The sequence below is a fragment of the Antechinus flavipes genome, chromosome 3 (genome assembly GCF_016432865.1).
Source record: "Antechinus flavipes isolate AdamAnt ecotype Samford, QLD, Australia chromosome 3, AdamAnt_v2, whole genome shotgun sequence".
NCBI lineage: Eukaryota > Metazoa > Chordata > Mammalia > Dasyuromorphia > Dasyuridae > Antechinus > Antechinus flavipes.
The window spans coordinates 420490749-420511866 of record NC_067400.1 but is presented as its reverse complement, the minus strand read 5'-3'; the positions used below and the strand labels follow the sequence as shown (position 1 = coordinate 420511866).

At 31.7% G+C, this 21118-nt stretch overlaps 1 protein-coding gene across 4 annotated transcripts in view; it reads right to left on the bottom strand.

Moving 5' to 3' along the window:
* The window catches only part of TLK1 (tousled like kinase 1), a 161378-nt gene that overhangs the window by 45280 nt on the left and 94980 nt on the right, over positions 1 to 21118 (bottom strand). For 2 of the 4 annotated variants that reach the window (XM_051986183.1, XM_051986185.1), the window contains 6 exons: positions 18736 to 18782; positions 16764 to 16859; positions 15745 to 15834; positions 15126 to 15218; positions 2429 to 2539; positions 1556 to 1692 (listed from right to left, as the gene is read on the bottom strand). In XM_051986183.1, the coding sequence (XP_051842143.1) occupies positions 1556 to 1692; positions 2429 to 2539; positions 15126 to 15218; positions 15745 to 15834; positions 16764 to 16859; positions 18736 to 18782 (574 nt within the window). The remainder of the gene's footprint in view (positions 1 to 1555; positions 1693 to 2428; positions 2540 to 15125; positions 15219 to 15744; positions 15835 to 16763; positions 16860 to 18735; positions 18783 to 21118) is intronic. The other 2 variants (XM_051986184.1, XM_051986186.1) reach the window with 2 other exon arrangements.

The following is a 21118-nucleotide window of genomic DNA, read 5'->3' as shown; positions in this document are numbered from 1 at the left end:
TAGTCTCTTCACTGGACTACTGACTTCCAGTTTCTGCTATCTCCAAAACAATCATCCCCAATACAAGGTTCAACTTCCTTTATATCCTAAAGAACTAGGACTACTTTCTGTCCTCTTTGAACAAGGCCTACATTAAATTTATACCAAAATGTCATAAATATTATACTAATTACAATCCCTAATTTTAAAAAATCAAGATATAAAAGAAAAATTATAGTCAGTTCTTGAAGTTAGTGGATAAAAATTCAGTGCACTAATTCTCCAGTCATCATCTGTCTACTCCTGTTTCTCTATCTAGTTTATTTCATTGATCACTAACATCTCCATCAAGAGATGTGAGAGATGAATATGTAGCATCTAGCACAGTATTTGTACAAAGCAAGTATTTAATAAATATTTATTGACAATATTAGTGTTCACGTGGAAAATATATTTTTGGTCCTTCCTGGTGATCGATAGCATTTTAGTAGAAACAGTGAGTTGAAGTATTACCTGAAAACTGATTTCTAGCTTACCTACATTATTAAATTGGGAATCTCAATACGTAGGACCTCAACTCTCTTGCTTTGTTTTTCTTAAAGATTATTAGCTCTTAGTCATCACCTCATCTATACAACATATACACCATGCCAAAAGCTAGGGTATTAGAGCTTAAAAGTTTTTAAAGATATCACCAAATCATCTTCAGCCTCTAAAGATGGGACCGAGTATGGATATGCTGCAAATGCAGTTGACATTTTCTATCTCCCATGGTTTTATAAAGTTGACAGGGCAATATTACAAGTAGTAGAGATTTGTAAGCTTAATTGGGTATATGAACAAAGAAATCTTTCAATTTACTCTTAACAGTTGTCATTCCTTTGAAAATACTCTTGGGTTTTAAAAATTATTCTGTTGTGTTAATGGCTATATTAGAAATACTGACTAATAATATATTCAATTCAATGTATTATATTGAACAATGTACTAACTACTCAGTCTTTCATTCATTGTAGCATAGATTTAGGCTAACCATTAATAGCAAGGAGGTTAGGAAGATGGATAAAAAATTTAAAAAATCATTATCATTATGTTAAAATCCTTGAATAGAAAGTTAAATTTTCTTCTCCTCAATTTATCCTTCAAAATAAAATCTAAAAGCCAAATCAGATTACTTTTAAGGGAGTTACATTCAAAACTACACATTTATCTTCTATATCTAAAATAGGTATTAATCAAGAAGTTTGGTAAAGCTAAAATTGAAATCTGATCATTTATGTTTACATTTAGCTGTCAATTGTACAGAATAATTAAATCTTGCTCATGTCAAAAATTTAACATTTTTCAAAAGCTAGTTACAAATAAATGAGGCCTATTCATCATCTTTCAAAGGCATGAGAAGTCATTATTCTAAATGCAGTTACCTTGTTTATTAAAAACAAACAAACAAACATCACTGTACTGAATTCTATCACTTCATAGAGCAATAAGAAAATATATGTAAAGTAACTCTAAAAGCTTTAATAACAAAAATCCCCCACAATTGCTTGGAATTTTAAAAATAAGAATGACTAACTTCACAAGATTCTGAAAGGCAAAACCATCTGTCCACTGTTCAGTAAATGAAGCACCGTGTCTAACTGTTGTAAAATGCCCAAGGCGTAGTCTGTCTTGCATACTCTTCTCCCTGCTTGCCAGCTTTTCTTGTGTGCTCTGGTAGGAAAAAAAATTGATAACAAGTTTAAAATGAAAAAGTTCCCAACATATTAGTAAAGCTAGAAAGAAAAGTTTAGTATGTGCCAAAATGTTTGTGGCAGCCCTGTTTGTAGTGGCTAGAAGCTGGAAAATGAAAGGATGTCCATCAATTGGAGAATAGTTGAGTAAATTGTGGTATATGAACGTTATGGAATATTATTGTTCTGTAAGGAATGACCAGCAGGATGATTACAAAGAGGACTGGCGAGACTTACATGAACTGATGCTGAGTGAAATGAGCAGAACCAGGAGATCATTATATACCTCAACAACAATACTGTTTAAGGATGTATTCTGATGGAAGTGGATCTCTTCGATAAAGAGAGCCTTAATTGATCAAAGATGGACAGAAGCAGCTACACCCAGAAAAAGAACACTGGGAAATGAATATAAACTGCTTGCATTTTTGTTTTTCTTCCCGGGTTATTTATACCTTCTGAATCCAATTCTCCCTGTGCAACAAGAAAACTGTTCGGTTCTGCACACATATATTGTATCTAGTATATACTGTAACCCATTCAACATGTAAAGGACTGCTTGCCATCTGGGGGAAGGGGTGGAGGGAGGGAGGGGAAAAATTGGAACAGAAGTGAATGCAAGGGATAATGCTGTAAAAAATTACCCTGACATGCGTTTTATCAATAAAAAGTTATTAAAAAAAAAAGAAAGAAAGAAAAGTTTAACTTTAACTTACCTTTTCTATTAAAAGTTTCTTACTCATTGAAATGCATTTATTTAATCTTTCTTTGTATTTTTCAAGTAGTTTTTGCTGTTCGTCTATTTGACGTCTAAGATCACAGTTAGCCTAAAACATAAGCAGGAAATGTATAAACGTGGATAAAAAACTTAAAATTTAATGCTACTATATAAGGTGACCAAAGGCAAAAAAAAATACTAAAATATCATATATATATTTATATATATATGTATGGATATATATGCATGTAAGCATGTATGTATGTCTTTAGCAAATTTTTATTTAATGATTCAAAATATAAATTTTCTATGTTAAAATAAGTTTTGAAAATGACAGATATATTCACTCCCCTGGTATCTTGGTGGTCAGGAGGAGCTACAACTATAGCAGGTATTGTTAACCTTTTTTGGTGTTAGAGTTCTCTGGCAGTCTGGTGAAGTTTGTCAACCTCTTCTCAGAATAAAATTTTTAACAGCATAAAATAAAATACTTAAGATTATAAAGAAAACCAATTATACTGTAAGACAGTTTTGAAATATTTTTTAAAAACAAGTTCAAGAACCCCAGGTTAGAAAAAATCATTGATTTAGAATACTATACCACGAGAAACTAAATATTCCAAATGATGACCCTGATAAACTATCATATCAAAAATTTAACTTTAATATAGTTAATATAAAAATTTTAAGAATTGGATTATAAATACTTCATTAATGTTTCCCTTTCCTTAATGGTAAATGTAGATTTTCTCTAGATTTCCTCTACCTACTTTCAGATTTCTCTGCTACCCAACACTGAGTGGTGCTGAGAAGAGGCATGATATTTCTTGCTGACATTAAGGCTATTATTTCAATAATAACTCATGATAATTTTTCTCCTTTTGCAATTGATATTTAGTCCAGTCAATAAATACTAGTTACTAAAGTAACTATTATGTGATACTGTGCTAAGAGCTGGAAATACAAAGAGAGGCACAAGATTTTGAAGCACAGTGAACAGTCCTCCTCTCAAGAGTGCGTGCCCACGTGCCCACACACACACACACACACACACACACACACACACAACCATCACCTAACCCATATATATCACTCACTTAACCCATTTCTACAACTCTCCAAAACACTGTTCCACCTTGAACAATGAACAACTCTTTCCATCTATTTCAATTCCAATTATATTCAGTGACTTTAATATTTGTTCTGACGCCCATTTCAACACGCTAGTTTCAAATCATATGGTAGAAAAAATAACATAGTATAACATAGTTGAAAAAGTTCTGAACTATATATTGAGTTGTATTACATATACTGGTTCTGATTTTTATCTCTTGTAAAACCACAAGACTATCTGTTTTACCATCTGTAAAAGGAGGATGATATCTACATGACATAGAAATGCTGCAAAGAAAGCACTTAAAAACCTGAGTACTATGCAGCATTGTGGCAATATTTGGTGTATGTATTTCCATTTCATTTCACTCATAACAATATTCATGTCATACTTGCTCTGTTAATTAATTTTCCTAAATTCTGAAATTTCTGAGATTGTGACCTCCCAGTTCCTCCAGGTGAATTTCCTTTTCACATTCACTAGGCCTTTTGTCTTCTTTGACTGTTAGTTCTCAATACATCAAGATTCCCCCTGGCTTCATTTGCCTCCTGAAAACTAGAAGAAATGGTTATTCACTCCTACCATGCTCCCAGATGGCATTCAAGAACACACTGCTCCCTTGGTCTTCTGCCAAATCCATAATGTATCAATTCATTGTTCTTGTTTGTTTGTTTGTTTTGCTCAAATTTCTAGGATTCCAATGTCATAAATAGCTCAATGTTATATTATGAATCAAATGCCATTGCAAATTCATGCTAACTTTAATAATCTTAAATTCAGATCATTGGGTCAAATTTCTTCCCAGTAAATATGGGGGAACTTAAAGTCAATGGAAAAGTCAACATTTGACTCTGAGTCCCAAAGAAATGCTTTTCTCTCATTGGATTTCACATTTCTGAAGTTTCTGAAGTATCTTGAAATTCATTCATTAACCTATCTATCAACAACTTATCTCTCTTCCCCAAAATGGCTTCTCCCTTCTAAGAAACACCTAATTCCATTTCTAATAAATGCCATTTCAGTAGATGGTCTTCCCTACTATTTTACTGACAATAATAGAAGTCACTTAATAGAATCCCTTAACTTCCTTTTCAATCAAAATTTTCAACTGTTCTTTACCCTCTTTGCTTATATCTGAAATAGCCTTAATTTTCCCTAAAGACAAAACCTTTACCTGTGCCATTCTAGCTCTCTTCTGTGAGCCTGCTTCATCATCCTCTCTTGAATTATATAATTTCTCTCCTGGTTCCTTTCTATTGCCCCACACACATGTTTAAGTTTCCCATTTCTTAAAAAATAATCTTCACAAGCCCGATATTCCTCATACTCTCTCTTTCCGTCTTTTGCTTCTATCACTCAGAAGTAATCTACATAACTTACCTCCATTTCTTCACCTGCCATTTGTTCCTTAATGCCTAATAATCAGGCTTTCACTCCCACCACTATGACATTATTTTCTGAGGTCACCTGTGACCTGCTAAATGTCAAATCCAATGGTCTTTGCTCATACTGTTAACAGTCTCTGGAATATAAACACTAGCAAATTTTATTTTCTTTCTCATTTTTTCCCTTTTTGATCTGATTTTTCTTGTGCAACATGATAATTGTGGAAATGTGTACAGAAGAACTGCACATGTTTAACATATTGGATTACTTGCCATCTAGGGGAGGGAGTGGGGAGAAGGAAATGAAAATTTTTTTGAAATACAAGGTTTTGCAAAAATGAATTCATGTCTTGAAAATAAAAAGTTAATCAAAAAAATAAATAATTCTAGTTATCATTTATAACCCAATTCAAATATCCTGATCTTCCTAACTACCTACTTTTTCTTTTACTACCCAAGCATTTTGCTTGTCTATCCCCTGTAGAATGTCATTATATCATTTCAAAATTCTATCAAGATTATAAGGTCCTTTAAGTTAAGAATCTATTTACTCATTCATTTTTGAATGAACCTGACCCAATAATACCTTAAATATTAGGTGTTCAACAAATGTTGAGCATTTATTAAAAAATGCAAAAAATAGATAGGATGCCCCATTCTCTTGGAAACGAACCAGATGGAGACATACCCTCCTCCCTTCCCCACAACAAATTTAATTGATAACTTTAAAAAGTTATTCTTGGGTCTAAAATTCTCTATAATCTAACTCTAAAGTATTTTCTCCTTTATGCTTCCTGTCTTAACGGTGATTTTTCAAGTTAAAGAGGAAGAAGTAATGTGTTAGGTAGGATTAATGTTCACCTCTCATTATTTTAAGTTGTGACACATCATCCTTCAGCTTAAGCTTTTAAACTATGATCTTATGATATATATGCCCCACAACTAAGCCCCACAAATAACAATGAAAAATGAATATATTTGACTTAAGAAAGGGTCAGATACATAGACGACATAATTCCCTCAATCTTCCAACTTCTGGGTAGTATTACTGTTTTTCAGTCATTTTAGTCACGTCCAATTCTTCACTTAGGGTTTTCTCAGCAAAGATCCTGGAGTAGTTTTGCCATTTCCTTCTCCATTCATTTTACAGATAAAGAAACTGAGGCAAACAGGAGTCAGTGAACTTGCTCAGCATCACATAGCTATTAAGTGTTTTGAAGTCACATTTGAGCTCAGAAAGGCCTGATTACAGGCCTGGCACTCTAACCACTGTATCATCTAGATGCTCCCCCCAATAGCAGTATTAGTGCTCTTATTTTATTATAATCTTAACTTTTGATTATCTTGACAATCAGTTACAAAATAGCTTTAAAACTATGTTACTAATAGCACAAATTTATTTGTTTTGATACATATGTGCTTGCCAATCTTAAGGGCCAATGGTATTTTTTTACTATTTACATTAAATACTGAGACTGATGAAATTCAAAAGCTATAGATTTCACAACTATTTCTAATGAAACTAGGCTTGAGGAAAAGTAAATCTGTATCATTTCACATCTATTTGTCCCACTTTCAGTTTTATCTACAAATTCTGGATGAAGATGATGTGACAAATAGGTTTGATGCCAAGTGATCTGGAGGAATGTTTTCACCCCAATTACATTTTAAAAGGAGTCCTACACACTCTTCTATCATTTTGTTGCACGTTTCACCAAAAAAAAAGATATTTAAAGCAGCGAGTAAATGGTACAAAGAGGAAGAACAAGACGAACTTAAGAACTGCTTCAGATGCTTATTAGCTGTGTGAGTAAGTCTCAAAATCTCTCAGTCTCATATGTAGAATGAGATAATAATAGCACCTATCTCCTAGAGTTATTTTAAGAATCAGATAACAGGTACAACGCTTTGCAAATCTTAAAGCACTAAATAAATGGTAGTTATTATGAATCCAAAGCAGTATTGCTCTTGGCTATTAAGGAGTCTAATTATTAAGAAGATAAAAGATGGGTAGAATGGGAAAGTCTCATTTACTCTCACTATTAAAGTTCACTAAGAAAGAGTGATAAAATATTATTTCTACCTCTGCTTATTTTCTATTTTTAGAGTTTACAGTTGCTTTAAATACACCAGTTGATGTTACTATAATTGGTAATTTGGAATAATTTTCATATCAGCAATACATCACATTCTGTCCATTAAGAAATAATCTTGAATGATTAGGAATGAATCTTGAATAATCTAAAGCCTGTGCCCTAATTTTTAAAAAATCCCTAATCATATGTTCCAAAATAACTTTTGATTTCTATTGTGTCCTTGAATATAAATTTTCATGTATCAAAGTAATGAATTATCACAAAAATGGTAATTATCTTAATGGTGAGTCTCTTTTGCTTATGTTCATCATAAAACTGCAAATGACCAAATAATGAAGAAAATTATTTCCTTTGGTACAATGATAAAACCAGCCCCTCAAACAACTTAATCTATCTCTCTTGGGAGAGCTGGTAGATGTGGAATTTTTAATCCAATGAACAACAAAGAAACATTAAAGAAATTCAATTTTATTAATCTTAATATTCTTATGAACCAAAACATTAGAGGGGAGTTGTAGTTAAGTGGAAGGATGGTTCAAAGGTTCTCTTTGTAGAGATAAATAAACAGGTTAGCAGAATTAGTTTTATTGTGTATCCAAAGAGAACCAAAAATGTTTCTCAGGATACTTGGTGTCTTTTATTGCAATACTCTTAAGTATTTGCAAATATATACATATTATTAGAAATAATATCAGCTTATGCACCAATGGCTCCTGCTGAGAATTAAAAGGTACAAGAAAGAATTCTTTGAATAATTAAATTAAATCAAATTAAATAAACATACACTATGATACTTGGTGCTTTAATACAAAAATGAGAATAGGTGAAGATGGCAAGAAATATATTGAAAAATATGGATCAAGAAAATGGAGAGAAGGTAACGATTAAAATCTATTCAGAAGCCTCACTCCTATAATATACCTTTGGAGAAAAGCATCTGAAGGCACTGGATGTGGCAAACATGCAATAACATCATAAACAAAAGAAAAAGAAAAGAAAAAAGAAAGTAATTATAACTTAACCAGATTAGAAATATCTTATTACTGATGTTAGTATCACAGTCATGAATCTTGAATCATGATTCATGTCAGATCACATATTAGAGAGCAAACATCAAAATACAAAGCTAGAAAAAAGAATTGAGAAAAATATTGTATAATGAAAAAGTTATACTTTGACCTATTTAAACATTTTACTGATAATAAGATAAGAATTATAAGCAGAGAGGTTGATATAGATTATAATAATTTCATTTAGTTCAACTAATGTAACTGAAATGCCATAGTAAGGAGTCCAGAAGATAATAAAAAGGACTTGAATTAACAAAGACTTAACTTACTTGTCAAGTAGAGAAATATGATAACTAAAGACAACAATGATTTAAAATATAACCTTATTTGTAAAATCAATTCTTCCCCTCCTCCCCCCAAGCAATTGGGATTAAGTGACTTACCCAGGGTCAAACAACCAAGAAGTGTACCCTGACTTTAGGGCTGGTGCTCTATCCACTACACTAATTAGTTGCTCTTATTTGTAAAATTTTAAGAGGAAAGTTGAAAGGTTATGGGCACTATCATCTTACAGTCAGAGAAAGTAATGGAGATGAAAACAAACTTAATGAAAACTTAAAGAGCTGACCCAAGAGGCATTTAAGGAAGAATCTGGAAGGAGAGCCAACAACAAATTAACCTGCAAAATTATAAAATCTTTTGTTCATCAAGGAAATATTCATTCTACCTGGATCCTAATATCAGTCCTAAAGAGGAGGTATAAGTGGCACTAAAAACATCAAAGACAGGGAAAGCAGCTGGTTAAACTAAGTGAACAGATACAGATGTTAAAGATGAAAATGTTGAGATTATTGAGGGAATAATTTACAAGAACATTGAAGGATTAATTCATTGTAAAGTAGGGGATAGGTGGGAGGAACAAAGAAAGTAAGTGACAGAATAATTACTAACTATATGCCTACTGTCCCCATCCATATTTTCAAAAAAGATAGATACACATGCATTAATAACTAATTTGAAGAGAATATTAGTAGGGGACAAATACAAAGGCTTTGGCAAATGGTGCTCCACAACAGATTTAAATGAAACATGTAGCAGATACAAGATTAAGGGAGAGCAGGTGGAAAGCTCCTGTGCTTCAAAGGCATTCTATAAGCATGCTTTTCTGCAAAGGTATATTATAGGAGTGAGGCTTCTGAATAGACTTTAATCATTACCTTCTCTCCATTTTCTTGATCCATATTTTTCAATATATGTAATGTAAACATACAAAAAGCAAAAGTAAGTCCCCCAAACATTGGATAAACACTATGTAGATAGTCATGGGAGGATGTGAAAAAGAGTTAGAACGGATTGTAATCTGCATTGCTACAGACAAAATCCAAATCAATGAGATAACAGATTCATCTGAATTAAGTGAATAACATATGAGTGTGGTTTATTTTCTCTAGAAATGTAATTTGTTTTTTACTAGATAAAAAGTACATAGAGTATCAATATTGTTTGCATAATGTAAAAAAATCTGTGTGATTCCTAGCAACATTTCCCCTCTTCTTTCCCCAAGATCACTGTCATTATGGAAGAAAAAGGTGTTTTAAGGAACAGAAAGAACCCCAGAGTTTATGAGAATGAGGTATGAGAAGATGAGGGGAGCACAATAAAAAAGCCTTAAAAAAAACCCAACTGAGTATTTAATATATTTGATACTGGAGAAGATAGAGAATCACTAGAGGTTTTTTAAACAGAAGATTTTTAAGATAGGTCTGTGTTGAAAACAACTTTTGAGGACACTGGGGGAGGATTTATTCTCAAATTATTTCAAAGTACAGAAGACAGATAATAAAGGCATGGGGGAAAATCTTAGCTTACCCTTCTCCCCCCAAAACAAGCAAGAGACTACCAATAACAATTAATCCGATATGCCGATTTTCCCACCAACATAAACTTTTTGTGGGCATAATCTACAAAAGAACTGGGGAGCATCCTTGATAAAAATATGGCAAAGGAATAGCAACTTTTTGAAAAAGGTATTCTATAAAAGCCCAAACCTTTATAGTTATACAATTGAAAAGGATAGAAAATATATTAATGTTTTTTAAAAAAACTTTTGAGTTCCAGATTTCTCTCCTTCCTTCCTCCCCATCTTGCCCAAAGAACAAATCTTTGTTATAATCATACAACTGAAAAGGATAAGAAAATATATCATTTATCAACTGCAAAAAGGCACTTTATTCCAGTACAACAAAATGCATTTGCAAAGGTTCTCCTCCAACAAAATACTTCCTGTGCTTATGTTTAATAAATTCTCCTTGAAACAAGGAGATTTCTGCTTCTAAAAAGTGCTTGTCAAATGATGAGTAGGATGCTAGGAAGTTCTCCATGAGTTCATACAAAGTGAAATGTACTGCATACAAAGTAATAGCAATATTGTGGGATGATCAGCTGTGAATAACTTTGCTTTTCTCCACAATACAATGATGCAAGACCATTTTGAAGGACCTATGATGAAAAAATTCGATACACATTAAGAGAAAGAATGACTGTCTGAATACAGATTGAAACATACTTTAAAAAAATTTACTTCATTTTTCTTAAGTTGGATTTTTTTTTTTGAGGGGGTAAAGATCTGTGCTTTTTTTTGCAATATGACTTATGAAAATATTTTACATAACTTCACATGGATATTCTAAAATTGGGGCCGAGGGAATGGAAAAGAGGGAGAGAATATGAAACTCAAAATTTTGAAAACAAATGTTAAAAAATTGTTTTACATGTTACCTTGAAAAAAACAAAATATTAAATAAATGGAGAAAAAAAATAAAAGGTGCTTGTCACTATGATGGAGATTATTTAGGTCACAATCCTAATAAAAGAAGGTATGGGGGTAGCTAGGTGGTGTCCTGAAGTCAAGAGGACCTGAGTTCAAATCTGGCCTCAGACACTTAACACTTCCTACCTGTGTGATCCTGGGCAAGTCACTTAACCTCAATCACTTCAGAAAAAAAAAAAAAAAAAAAAAAAGGCATGATCCTTCAGAAGTTTCTGTCAGTATATAACATTGAAGTAATCGTGTCAAGCACTTCAACACTTGAGATTCCAGAATGAGGGCCATAGTCACTCAAAAATAGTTTGGCCAAAAAATCCATAAAGGAAAAAACAAATGGATAAGGAATGTCTATTGCCCAGACTCCAAATGGAATCATTTGAATAACCTAAAAACCCAGGCCATCAGTACTTCTTAGATCACAAATGACAAAATAATCTGGTTCATTATTATATCAAAAGAAAGCAAGCTGGGCAACCTTTGGGAATTATAGCTCTTTTAACAATCCCAAACTTCTCAGGGAATCTTATACTAACATTCTTCTGGCAATGCCAGATTGCTCTGAGCCACAGAATACCAAAGCCTTTGGAAGAATTATCACTCAAGAAGCAATGGAGAAGAGCCTGGTGAATGTGAGCAGGCTTCAATCTATCAGAAATAAGGAACTAAATAAAATAAGATTATGGAAAGAATTTTTTTTGGAGGGATGTAGCTGTGATTTTGTGAGGAAACGCCTCCCCTCAATTTAGGTCACCAAATTCTATTAAACTAAGGGTCTTAATTTTCTGCAAAATGAATTGGTCATACAATGAATATGTATAAAAGAAAGATGTAAACCCTGGTATTCTTCTCCAAAGCTGGGCCTCTTACTACTAATCCATCCAGGATTTCCAGGAAACTAGTACAAGATAGAAACATGACTGGAAATCAATGATCAAGCAGTTAGGCAGGTGTCAAGGATGACTAATAGCTTTGGAAGCTCTAAAATATCCACCAAACTTCCAAAAAATTCTAAGGGTCCCAAGTAAACACACTGACAGACCCATAGTAAAGGAAGGCATTTCCGGCACACAGAATAGACAGCAATCTGCACCACAAGAGAAACCCTTCACAATAATGAAATCACAGATCCACTGAAGCACTAAATTACAGTTATTTTATATTTGTATCATACACTATTTTATAAAAGTATCACAATCTTACCCACTTTGTTACATGGTGATTTACATATAATAGATACTAAATAACACAGTGTGCACTTAATAAATATTTGCCGATTTAAGCTGAGAGATGGATTCGAAAAGTCAACAAGACCTAGATTCAAGTTTTTCCAATGAGGAGCCAGATTAGCCTTAAATGTTAGGTTAAACATTTTATCCTATAGAAGAGATTTGAAATGACACCTTTCAGCATGACCACAAGGATGCATTATCAAGCAATTAGAGAAGAGGAAGATGGGCAATCTCCCATTTTCTTTGATAGCCAAATGTAGGACTTGTCTGAATCACAGCTACACCAATTCTGTCCTGTAGCCTAGTTATGCAAGCTTCTGGAAGATATAACCAAACTCAGATCTGATATCAGCAGTTATATAGGTGTTCTTGGAAAATTCTCTCCTCCTTTGCACTAAGTATATTCATATCTTGCCCTCATTGTCCCCCATCACTTTATGAATATAACAAGTATTGCTTATCTAGTTTTATAATGCATAGATTTATCTAGATATTTATAATGTATAAATTTATACAAGAGTACATGAACATAATATAAATGACTGAATGTGGACCACACTTTCTCAATCTGATTTTTCTTGTGCAGCATGATAAATGTGGAAATATGTTTAGAAGAATTACACATGTTTAACCCTACTGGATTCTTTGCTGTCTAGGAGAGGGGAGAGAAAGGGAAGAGGGAGGAGGAGAGGGAAAGAGAAGGAAAAAAATGTGAAACATAAGTTTCAGCAAAGGCGAATGTTAAAAACTATCTTTGCATATATTTTGAGAAACAAAAAGCTAATATCATTTTTCTAAAAAAGTACCATTAGATGGAAGGATTTTTTCTTCCTGATTAGAGCAACATATATACATATAACATAAATAAGTTGGGAGACCACTGCTACAGACATAAGGTAAATGCTAAAGGTTTTTTGAGAAATAATATAGATTCCCAAGCACTGGGAAAATTATTTTGAAAACTGCAAAAGATAAATCACAGGACACAGACTAAAGGCACGACTACAGGAAGCTATTATAGTACTTGTTTAAATAAGAAGTAATATGTGATTAGCACAGCTGCCTACCATGTGTAAAGAAAATAACAAGAAAGGTACCTATCATGTGCAAAGGAAACCATAAGGTTTGATGAAAGAACTACCTCTAATTAAAAAGATTACCATACATGGGTGGTCAATATTTGAATAATTAGAATGTAAAAAAAAAAGCAACTAAAAATAAGGAACTTGTTACTTTGACTCTGTACTTTTCTGTCCTTGCTCAAATAGTTAATGAAATTAATTTACTTTTGTGTGAAGGTTTCTCTGCCTAGAAACTCTTGGCCTAAAGAGCAAATTCTTTATCATTTATAACTTTTAAGAAAACAATAAAAACCCTATAATTTGTTCCAGGATTCCAGCTAGCTTTATTAGCCTCTAAAGTTTCTATCCATTTTCACATTAGACACTAGTCCCTAATCTTTGCCCTTAGTCAACTTTCTAATCTATATAATAATGTTTTTTCTTTTATGTCTTTAATTAGAAAATAATGGAAGCTATTTTTAAAAAGCAATCAAAATAACATCAACTAATGAGCGATATCCCTAATTTCTCATCTTAAATATTTGAAACTGATGTATAGACACACTGAGAAGAATTGATGAAAAATTCAGCAAGGAACAGAAGTGCTTCCAAAAAACTCTATTTTGAGTCACATAAATGACTGAAAGACACAGAGAATAGAAAATGCTGAGGTTTACCCTTTATTGGTTTTTATGCCTCTTCAAAGCAGAATGAAAACTTGAAGTAAAGATCCTCATCTAAGAAGATATGTCCCATACATATATTAAACATACACAAAATGTCTTGATAGACAAACTCATAGGGCACATCTTTGCTTAAGAATTTGCTAATTAATAAAATTTAACCTGTCTGTTATGTTAAACATCTTCCAATAGAGTTCAAATGAAGGATTCCCTATAGATGGTCAGGTTCTCAATTTTGTCCTGTTAACAAGAAACATTTTGCTGATTTTATCAAGCCACAGTACTGCAAGGTATCATTGGTCAGAGTCACAACCACAGGAAAAAACATTCCTATCATTCTTCACAGAAAAAATGAAAGGTGTCCAATTTTCAGATCATGATATTCAGTGGATGGAAAGGTCAATTAGTCTTTAATAGATAATCTTAGCTGGGCATTCCAGATAAATGATTAGTGGGAAATTAATAAATTGAAATAAATACATTTGCATTACTATGCAATGCTTGAATCATTTCAAGCTGCTCCCTGACACAAAAGTCTAACATATTAGTATTCTTCATCAAAATTATGACTAAAACAACATTCAGTAGTATAATTGATCAAGAATCAAAAATTGGTAACCTAAATTACATAGACAGGAGGTTACTGAGTAGCCTGCAGAATATTACCAAAGATGCCTTGCACGCAACAAGAGATACAGAAGGCATTCAGGAAAGGTAGGATAAATTTCTCATACAAATAATGAGAGTACTTCACACCAATAAGATCAGAGATCCTCTGAAATATCATTTATGAGAAACAGCAAGTAGTAACAAGTCTACTTGACATTAATATTATAATGACCATAATTTGGACTCTGCTGATTCAGAAGCCTTTTGAAATCTTGTAGTACTCTTGGAGGGTCATCATTTGGAACATCAATTTTCATTGTACTCTAGGTAGAAGTGCCATTTGTAAGCTGTCTGGTTTTAGCAGGTTTGTTACTGATCTTTTGTACAGTAGTTTGTTCAGAGAATTCAGTTAACCTTAAATGTACACAATGAAAAATTATATCTCTCTCACAATTGTTAATCATAGTAAAATCACTATATGTGCTCATTTGTATTTTACAGTTCTTTAAACAGTATTTATGTAGAGCTTCCAAAGAATCATTTTTTAAAGTGATGCTTTCATCTATGTGTTTATATTACAAGTATTTGCAGCTTTATAATTTTTCTAATGATAATAAAAACAATGTTTTCTAAAGAGTTCCATGATTACCAAATAATTTCTTGCTACAAACTATTACTTACCCTGAGCAAATCATCTATACGACCTTCTTTCTTTTCCAGATCCTGGTTTTTATTATTTTCTAGTGCAGCTAATTTCAGCATTGTGAGATCAGTCTAAACAAAAGAAAACTGTTTTATCTTCAGCATTATATAATCTAATAATAAAATAGAATGTAAAAGAAAAAAACTGAAATACTACCACTTTATATCAGCTTTTTAAAAAAAGTATTAACTACATTTTAGTTAACCAAGCTAAGATATCACACCAATAAGATCACATATCCACTAAAATATTATTTATAAGAAAGAAGTAACATCAAATCTAGAGATCTCACAAAGATGACACCATTTATACCCACTTGAGATGAAGATGAAATTCACTGACAAAAAGATAAAAAAAAAAAACAAAAACCCATGTTTTATGGATATTCATTTGATTTTGCAAGAAGGACTGTATATGCATTTACATAAGAGATAAAAGGAATGAGAATACATTTTAATTTCTGATCCAGCTAACATAGCCTATCCCATTTAGTTTTCTTGAGTCAAAATATGTGACTTGTAAATACATTTTTGAAACAAATAGAAGCTAATGCAATTGTTTCTGAGGACAGAGAAAATTGATAAGATTACAATTTACCTGAATAATTTTAAAAGATAACTGCTTTGGTTGTGTAATAGGGTGGTCCCCAAAAGCTAATGCAGTAGGAGAAGGGCTATTCGGCCGAACCTAAAATACATATTTAAAAAAATTACCTCATTAGGAAAAAAAAAAAAAAAAAAAGGTTAAGGTCCTTTACAGCGACGTAGATCTCCTAGAATATTTGAATTTTGTTAACAGCTTTATAATTCCCCCCTTTATATATCCTTGAAATTAGTTTTAAATAATTGTTAAAACATAGCCAAAAAAAATTGTCTGAACAAACACTTGAAAAATATGTCAAAAAATAATTATAATGGCTCAAAAAGTAAATGTGATTTCTCACAGAAGTCTTGAGCTGCAACATAAAATCAAATGATGAATTCTACAGTTCTACTGCACATTCATTTAAGAATCAACAGTATAGTTTCCTTGATCAGTGACAATTAATAGATGCCATTATTTGTACTAAGAAGCAAAATGGTTAAAAATCACAACTGAAAGGAAAGTGAAATCTCAAGGATTCTATCTACATCTCAAATCCTTTTTACTGTCCAAAAGGGGAAAGTTATCCAAGTTGACAACAACAATTAAGTCTGTCTTAAAATATCCCCAGAAACAAAAATCTGCCAAATCTCACGCTTAATTTATTGACAAGAAAAATGGAATTCAGAATTGTTTTACCATCATGAACTTATTCCAAGCATATTTTAGTCTTTATGTACTGAACATCTCACTTACAGAAGCAATAGTTCTGAATGTAATTACATCATTTTATTAAATGTTGTTTTCAAAGGGTAACAGTTTTAATGTAAAAAAAAAAAAAAAAAAGACTTAATTTATGAGGCAGCTTAGATCTTTAAAGAGAGTGTGTTAGTCCATTCACTTAAATGACAAATTTTAATTCAGATGAAGGAGTCTATACAGAAGTTAAGAATTATGTCAATCTACAAAAGATAGTATTAAAAACGTTTTGAATTACACTAAGCATGATAAACTAACTCATAGGCAAAACTTACACAGGAGGAAGGAGTGGAATGTGAATGTGAGTTCTGAGGCGATCGGATAGCAGGAGGTATTCCCCTTACGGGACTGGAGCCATTCCCACCTTGATACTGAGGAGAAAAAAAGAGTAGACATCAAATAAGTGTTGGGAAGACATTTTGAGATAATTTCTTAAGAAAGAATTTAGTTATAAATTATTTTTAGATGAAATATGATATCAATATATATAGATTCAGTTTAAAGGAAAACATAACTAAGATATTTAGTTTCTAAAAACTTTTAAAAAAGGGAAATTTATAAAAAATGCAAAATATTTCTCTACAGCAAAAATATTACTTTTATGCAGCCATCATTTCTTTATTTGTCATCAAAATTATCATACTGTATGATAATTTCCCAAGTTAAGTAAAATCAATGATATCAGTACTTTGTTGATAAAAAAAAAAAAAATCACCCTTTAAAAAATACCAAGGGTACTGTTTAAAGACAGATAAACTTATTTGAAAATTATGATTATGTCTTTATTTTAAATATTTTTCACAGTTCACTGTCAAAGAATCCAAAAGGACATGCCATACTCCTCGTTAATGGATATATTACTATGCAAAAGTACTAAAAGACCTGGCTCACTTAATAAATACTCTTAACAGCATATAAACCTGAACATCATATGATGTATTTTTTTCTGCATACAAACTCAAGAACTCCTGTCTCTTTCTGCTCACTATGTTCATTGATGAAAACAGAGAAAGGAACAATCTCAATTTATTACCTTTTTTTCTGGGCTATTACCCGAAAAATCAAATAAACAAGCCAAACAATGTTAACAGTGAAAAAGAAGTGATTTATTAGGAAATTTCTCTAAATCTTTTCTAAATATCTTGTCTATGCAACAGTTCACTCAGTGACTAATATGCTCAAGTGTCAAATGCAAATTAGTAGAATGAAAATTGAACTAGAGTAGAGAATACTCTACTCAGTAGTTAAGTGAGAATTGAACTACTACTCAGAAGTAGAATGAGAATTTAATTAGACCTGGGCTCAACTCCTATACAGACACATCAGCAAGTCAATTAATATTCCAAGCCTCAATTTCTTTCTTTTTCTTTTTATGGTATAGAGAAAAGAGCACAATATAATTAACTATCTACATGGTGATGACTTATAACTTCAACAAATGATGACATACAAATTCCAAAAATATTTACAAACCACCTATCATGTAGGTGTTGGATAATGATATCATGAATATAAAGGAGAATATATGTAAAATACTCTGTAAACATGAAAGCACAATATACACAGCAGTTATGCTTTGGTTGGTATAAGCATTTCTTTAAGGATCTGTAATTTTCTTCTGTGATATCCTTCTCCACAAAAAGATAAAGACCTCAATTATTCTATAATTGTGGAGAATAGTCTTGAAATGTTACATTAATCTATGGCCAGGCTAGTGATGAGCCTCTCTATATTTCTGTACACTGATCCTTGTACAAATCACATCTATTACTGATCTTTCCAGTTTAGGAGGGCTTGTCATAGCCTGTGTTATACTGTGTATAGCTTTCAAGAATGTAGGGTCACATCTAAACAGTGACATGGCACTGGCATGGCACTTCAATGCTTATATGGAAAACAGAAGGAAGAATAATTTTGGAGGGTTTGGATAACAATGATCTTTACCATACTAGGAAATCCCATTCTCTCTCATAAAAAAAAATATTTTGCAATAAAATATAGTGCTTGTCTTACCAGTTTTTATATATGCCCCATATTAGCAGTTGAAAGGAAGAATACTTTAGTTTAACACTACTGAAATGTTCTCAGAAATCGACTCTCAAACCTATGTCTCAAGTAGTGTTGCTTCAATGATGATAAAAATTCTCAGACAGCAATAATTGAAATATATAGTTCAGAGGAATTATTCTTGGCCAAATGCAGTATTACATCATTTCAGAAAACAGGAAGAATCCTTAAAAAACTTACTTCAAAATAGTCACTAATTTTGTGGCCACGTCCCCCGATACTTTTTCCTAAAAAAAAAAAAAAAAAAAAAAAACAAAACAAAACAAAAAAAAAAAACAAACAAACAAACAAACAAAAAAAAGGCAAGAAAAAAAGCAGGAAAGAAAAAAAAAGCAAGAAAGTAAGGAAAGGAAAGAAAAGGAAAGAGGGAAGAGGGAGGGAAAAAGGAAACAAGGAAGGGAAGGAAGGAAAGAAAGAAGGAGGAATGGAAGGAGAGAAGAAAAGAAGGAAAGAGGAATGGAATGAAGGAACGGAAGAGAGGAATGGAAGGAAAAAAGGAAGGAAGGGGGGAAGGGAGGGAGGAAGGAAGGAAGGGAAGTTGGAAGAAAGGAAAGAAGGAAAGGAGGGAGGAAGGAAGGAAAGAGAGAGGGAGGGAGGAAGGAAGAAAAAAGTGTCACATATTTAAAACACAATGATAATGACTACCACATGGCTATTTTGTCAGAAAAGTGAACTTATAGGGAGTAGATTTCTAAAGAAACTTAAAACTTTTATTGAATATGGATACCTGATACTTCATTTAATTGATATTGGGGATGTAAGTGGGAAAGGAAAATACAATAAGTGAAAACAAAACAAAACTTGTCCATTCTGAAGGAATTAGATTCTACTTCAAGAATTCCAAATAATAATGGCAAGCTTTTAAACGACAAATGGCATACTTTAGTAAAAACATGTCAATTAAAGTAATTGTTCCAATCATTAGAAGTTCACACAAACACATGATGTTAGGAGATTAAATTCTATTACACTAATTACTTAAAAATAAGCACTGAGCAAATTAGCATGTTATAAAACTACAATTAATTCACACTGGTTTATAGCTTCTAATTGTTCATAAGCACAGATCAGAATGAACAAAAGGCACAAATGACAATTTTATACTAACAAACTAATTCATACCTGTATATTATAATAAAAATGCTCTGTTAAATAGACATATCTATGCTTAGCCAAAAAATTAAAGGGCTGAAATACAGAGGCTATTTTGTACAAAGATATTTTGACTTTTAAAAAATGTTTAAATTGTGGGTTATTTTATACATAAACAAAATTTAAATGTGGTTTCCATAAATACACTGTGATAATTCCTACACATTATTACTAGGAATTACTAACAGAATGGAGTAAGAACTCTATTAGCTCCGGAAAAATATTCTGAATCACACAATCCAATATTATTATACTAAAGTAAAATGAAATTTATGCAAGAAGATGGAGGTTTGAATAATACTTCAAATTCATCATTTTAGATTTACCATGTCCTCTTTGAAGGTGTGTGTGGAAGGGGGACAATATCTAACAAGGGGAATATATAATATCTCTATGTTTTGGTCTCTAAAGTTACATAATAGAGCTAATGCCAACTCATCATCCTTTCATTTTACATGTCTGTAACTTCAGCAAAATTTAATGAACAAGTAACTCATAAGAATGAGAAAGTTGTAAAATACTTTGTCTAAAATGTTCATAGTTAAAATATTTTCAATTATTCAGAATTATCAAACCATTGTATTTCTCTCCCCAAAAGAACACATGAGCAAATTTTTAAAATTCAAGTAAATTTTCAACTAAGATAAAAAAGTTTCAAAATGAGATTTTTGTTAAGCACTGTCCATCCATTTAAGAATAAAATAGCAACATTATATTCTACTCACCCTAATGATGTTTTCTATTTTGTGAAATGGTAATGTAATTTTCAAGTTCTTAAATTTTTTTTAAATACTGTATATAAAATCACATGAAAGTCAAAATTTTCTTAAGATATACTCAATACTTTCAAGTTTTATGATTATCTAATTTATCTAAATTACAAAAAGGCCCAACATGAAATATATATGAAATATAATAAAGTAGATATTTTCAAATTGTTATTATATAATGCTTCCTATTTCTGCCAAAAAAAAAAAATTCAATAGGGTATAATTCCCTATTTCTTAAAGTAAAGCTTTTTTTCTGTTTGGGGGAGTAAAATGAATAGAATCCTAGAATTATAAATTTCAAGATACTTTTCCTATGAAGCTAGTATGTCATAAAATAAAAAGTATGGAGAATAAATGATTAGATTAAAATTTTAATAAGAAAAACAACTACATATGACAACTTGTCCTAAAGTTAATATTTTATTATGCATATCTTTAAGAAATCTTGATATAATTCTTTAACACATTAAAAAACAATTAAAATAGACTTTACTCAGGACTTTGTGTATCCTTCTCAAATTAGAATAAAGAGTAGTTTCACAGAAGATTAAATGAGAAAAACTCTGCTATGGTGGGTACTATTTATTACTTTCCAGTAAGTATCTTTGTTATTTAATATAAATTTAACTTTCACTGACAAT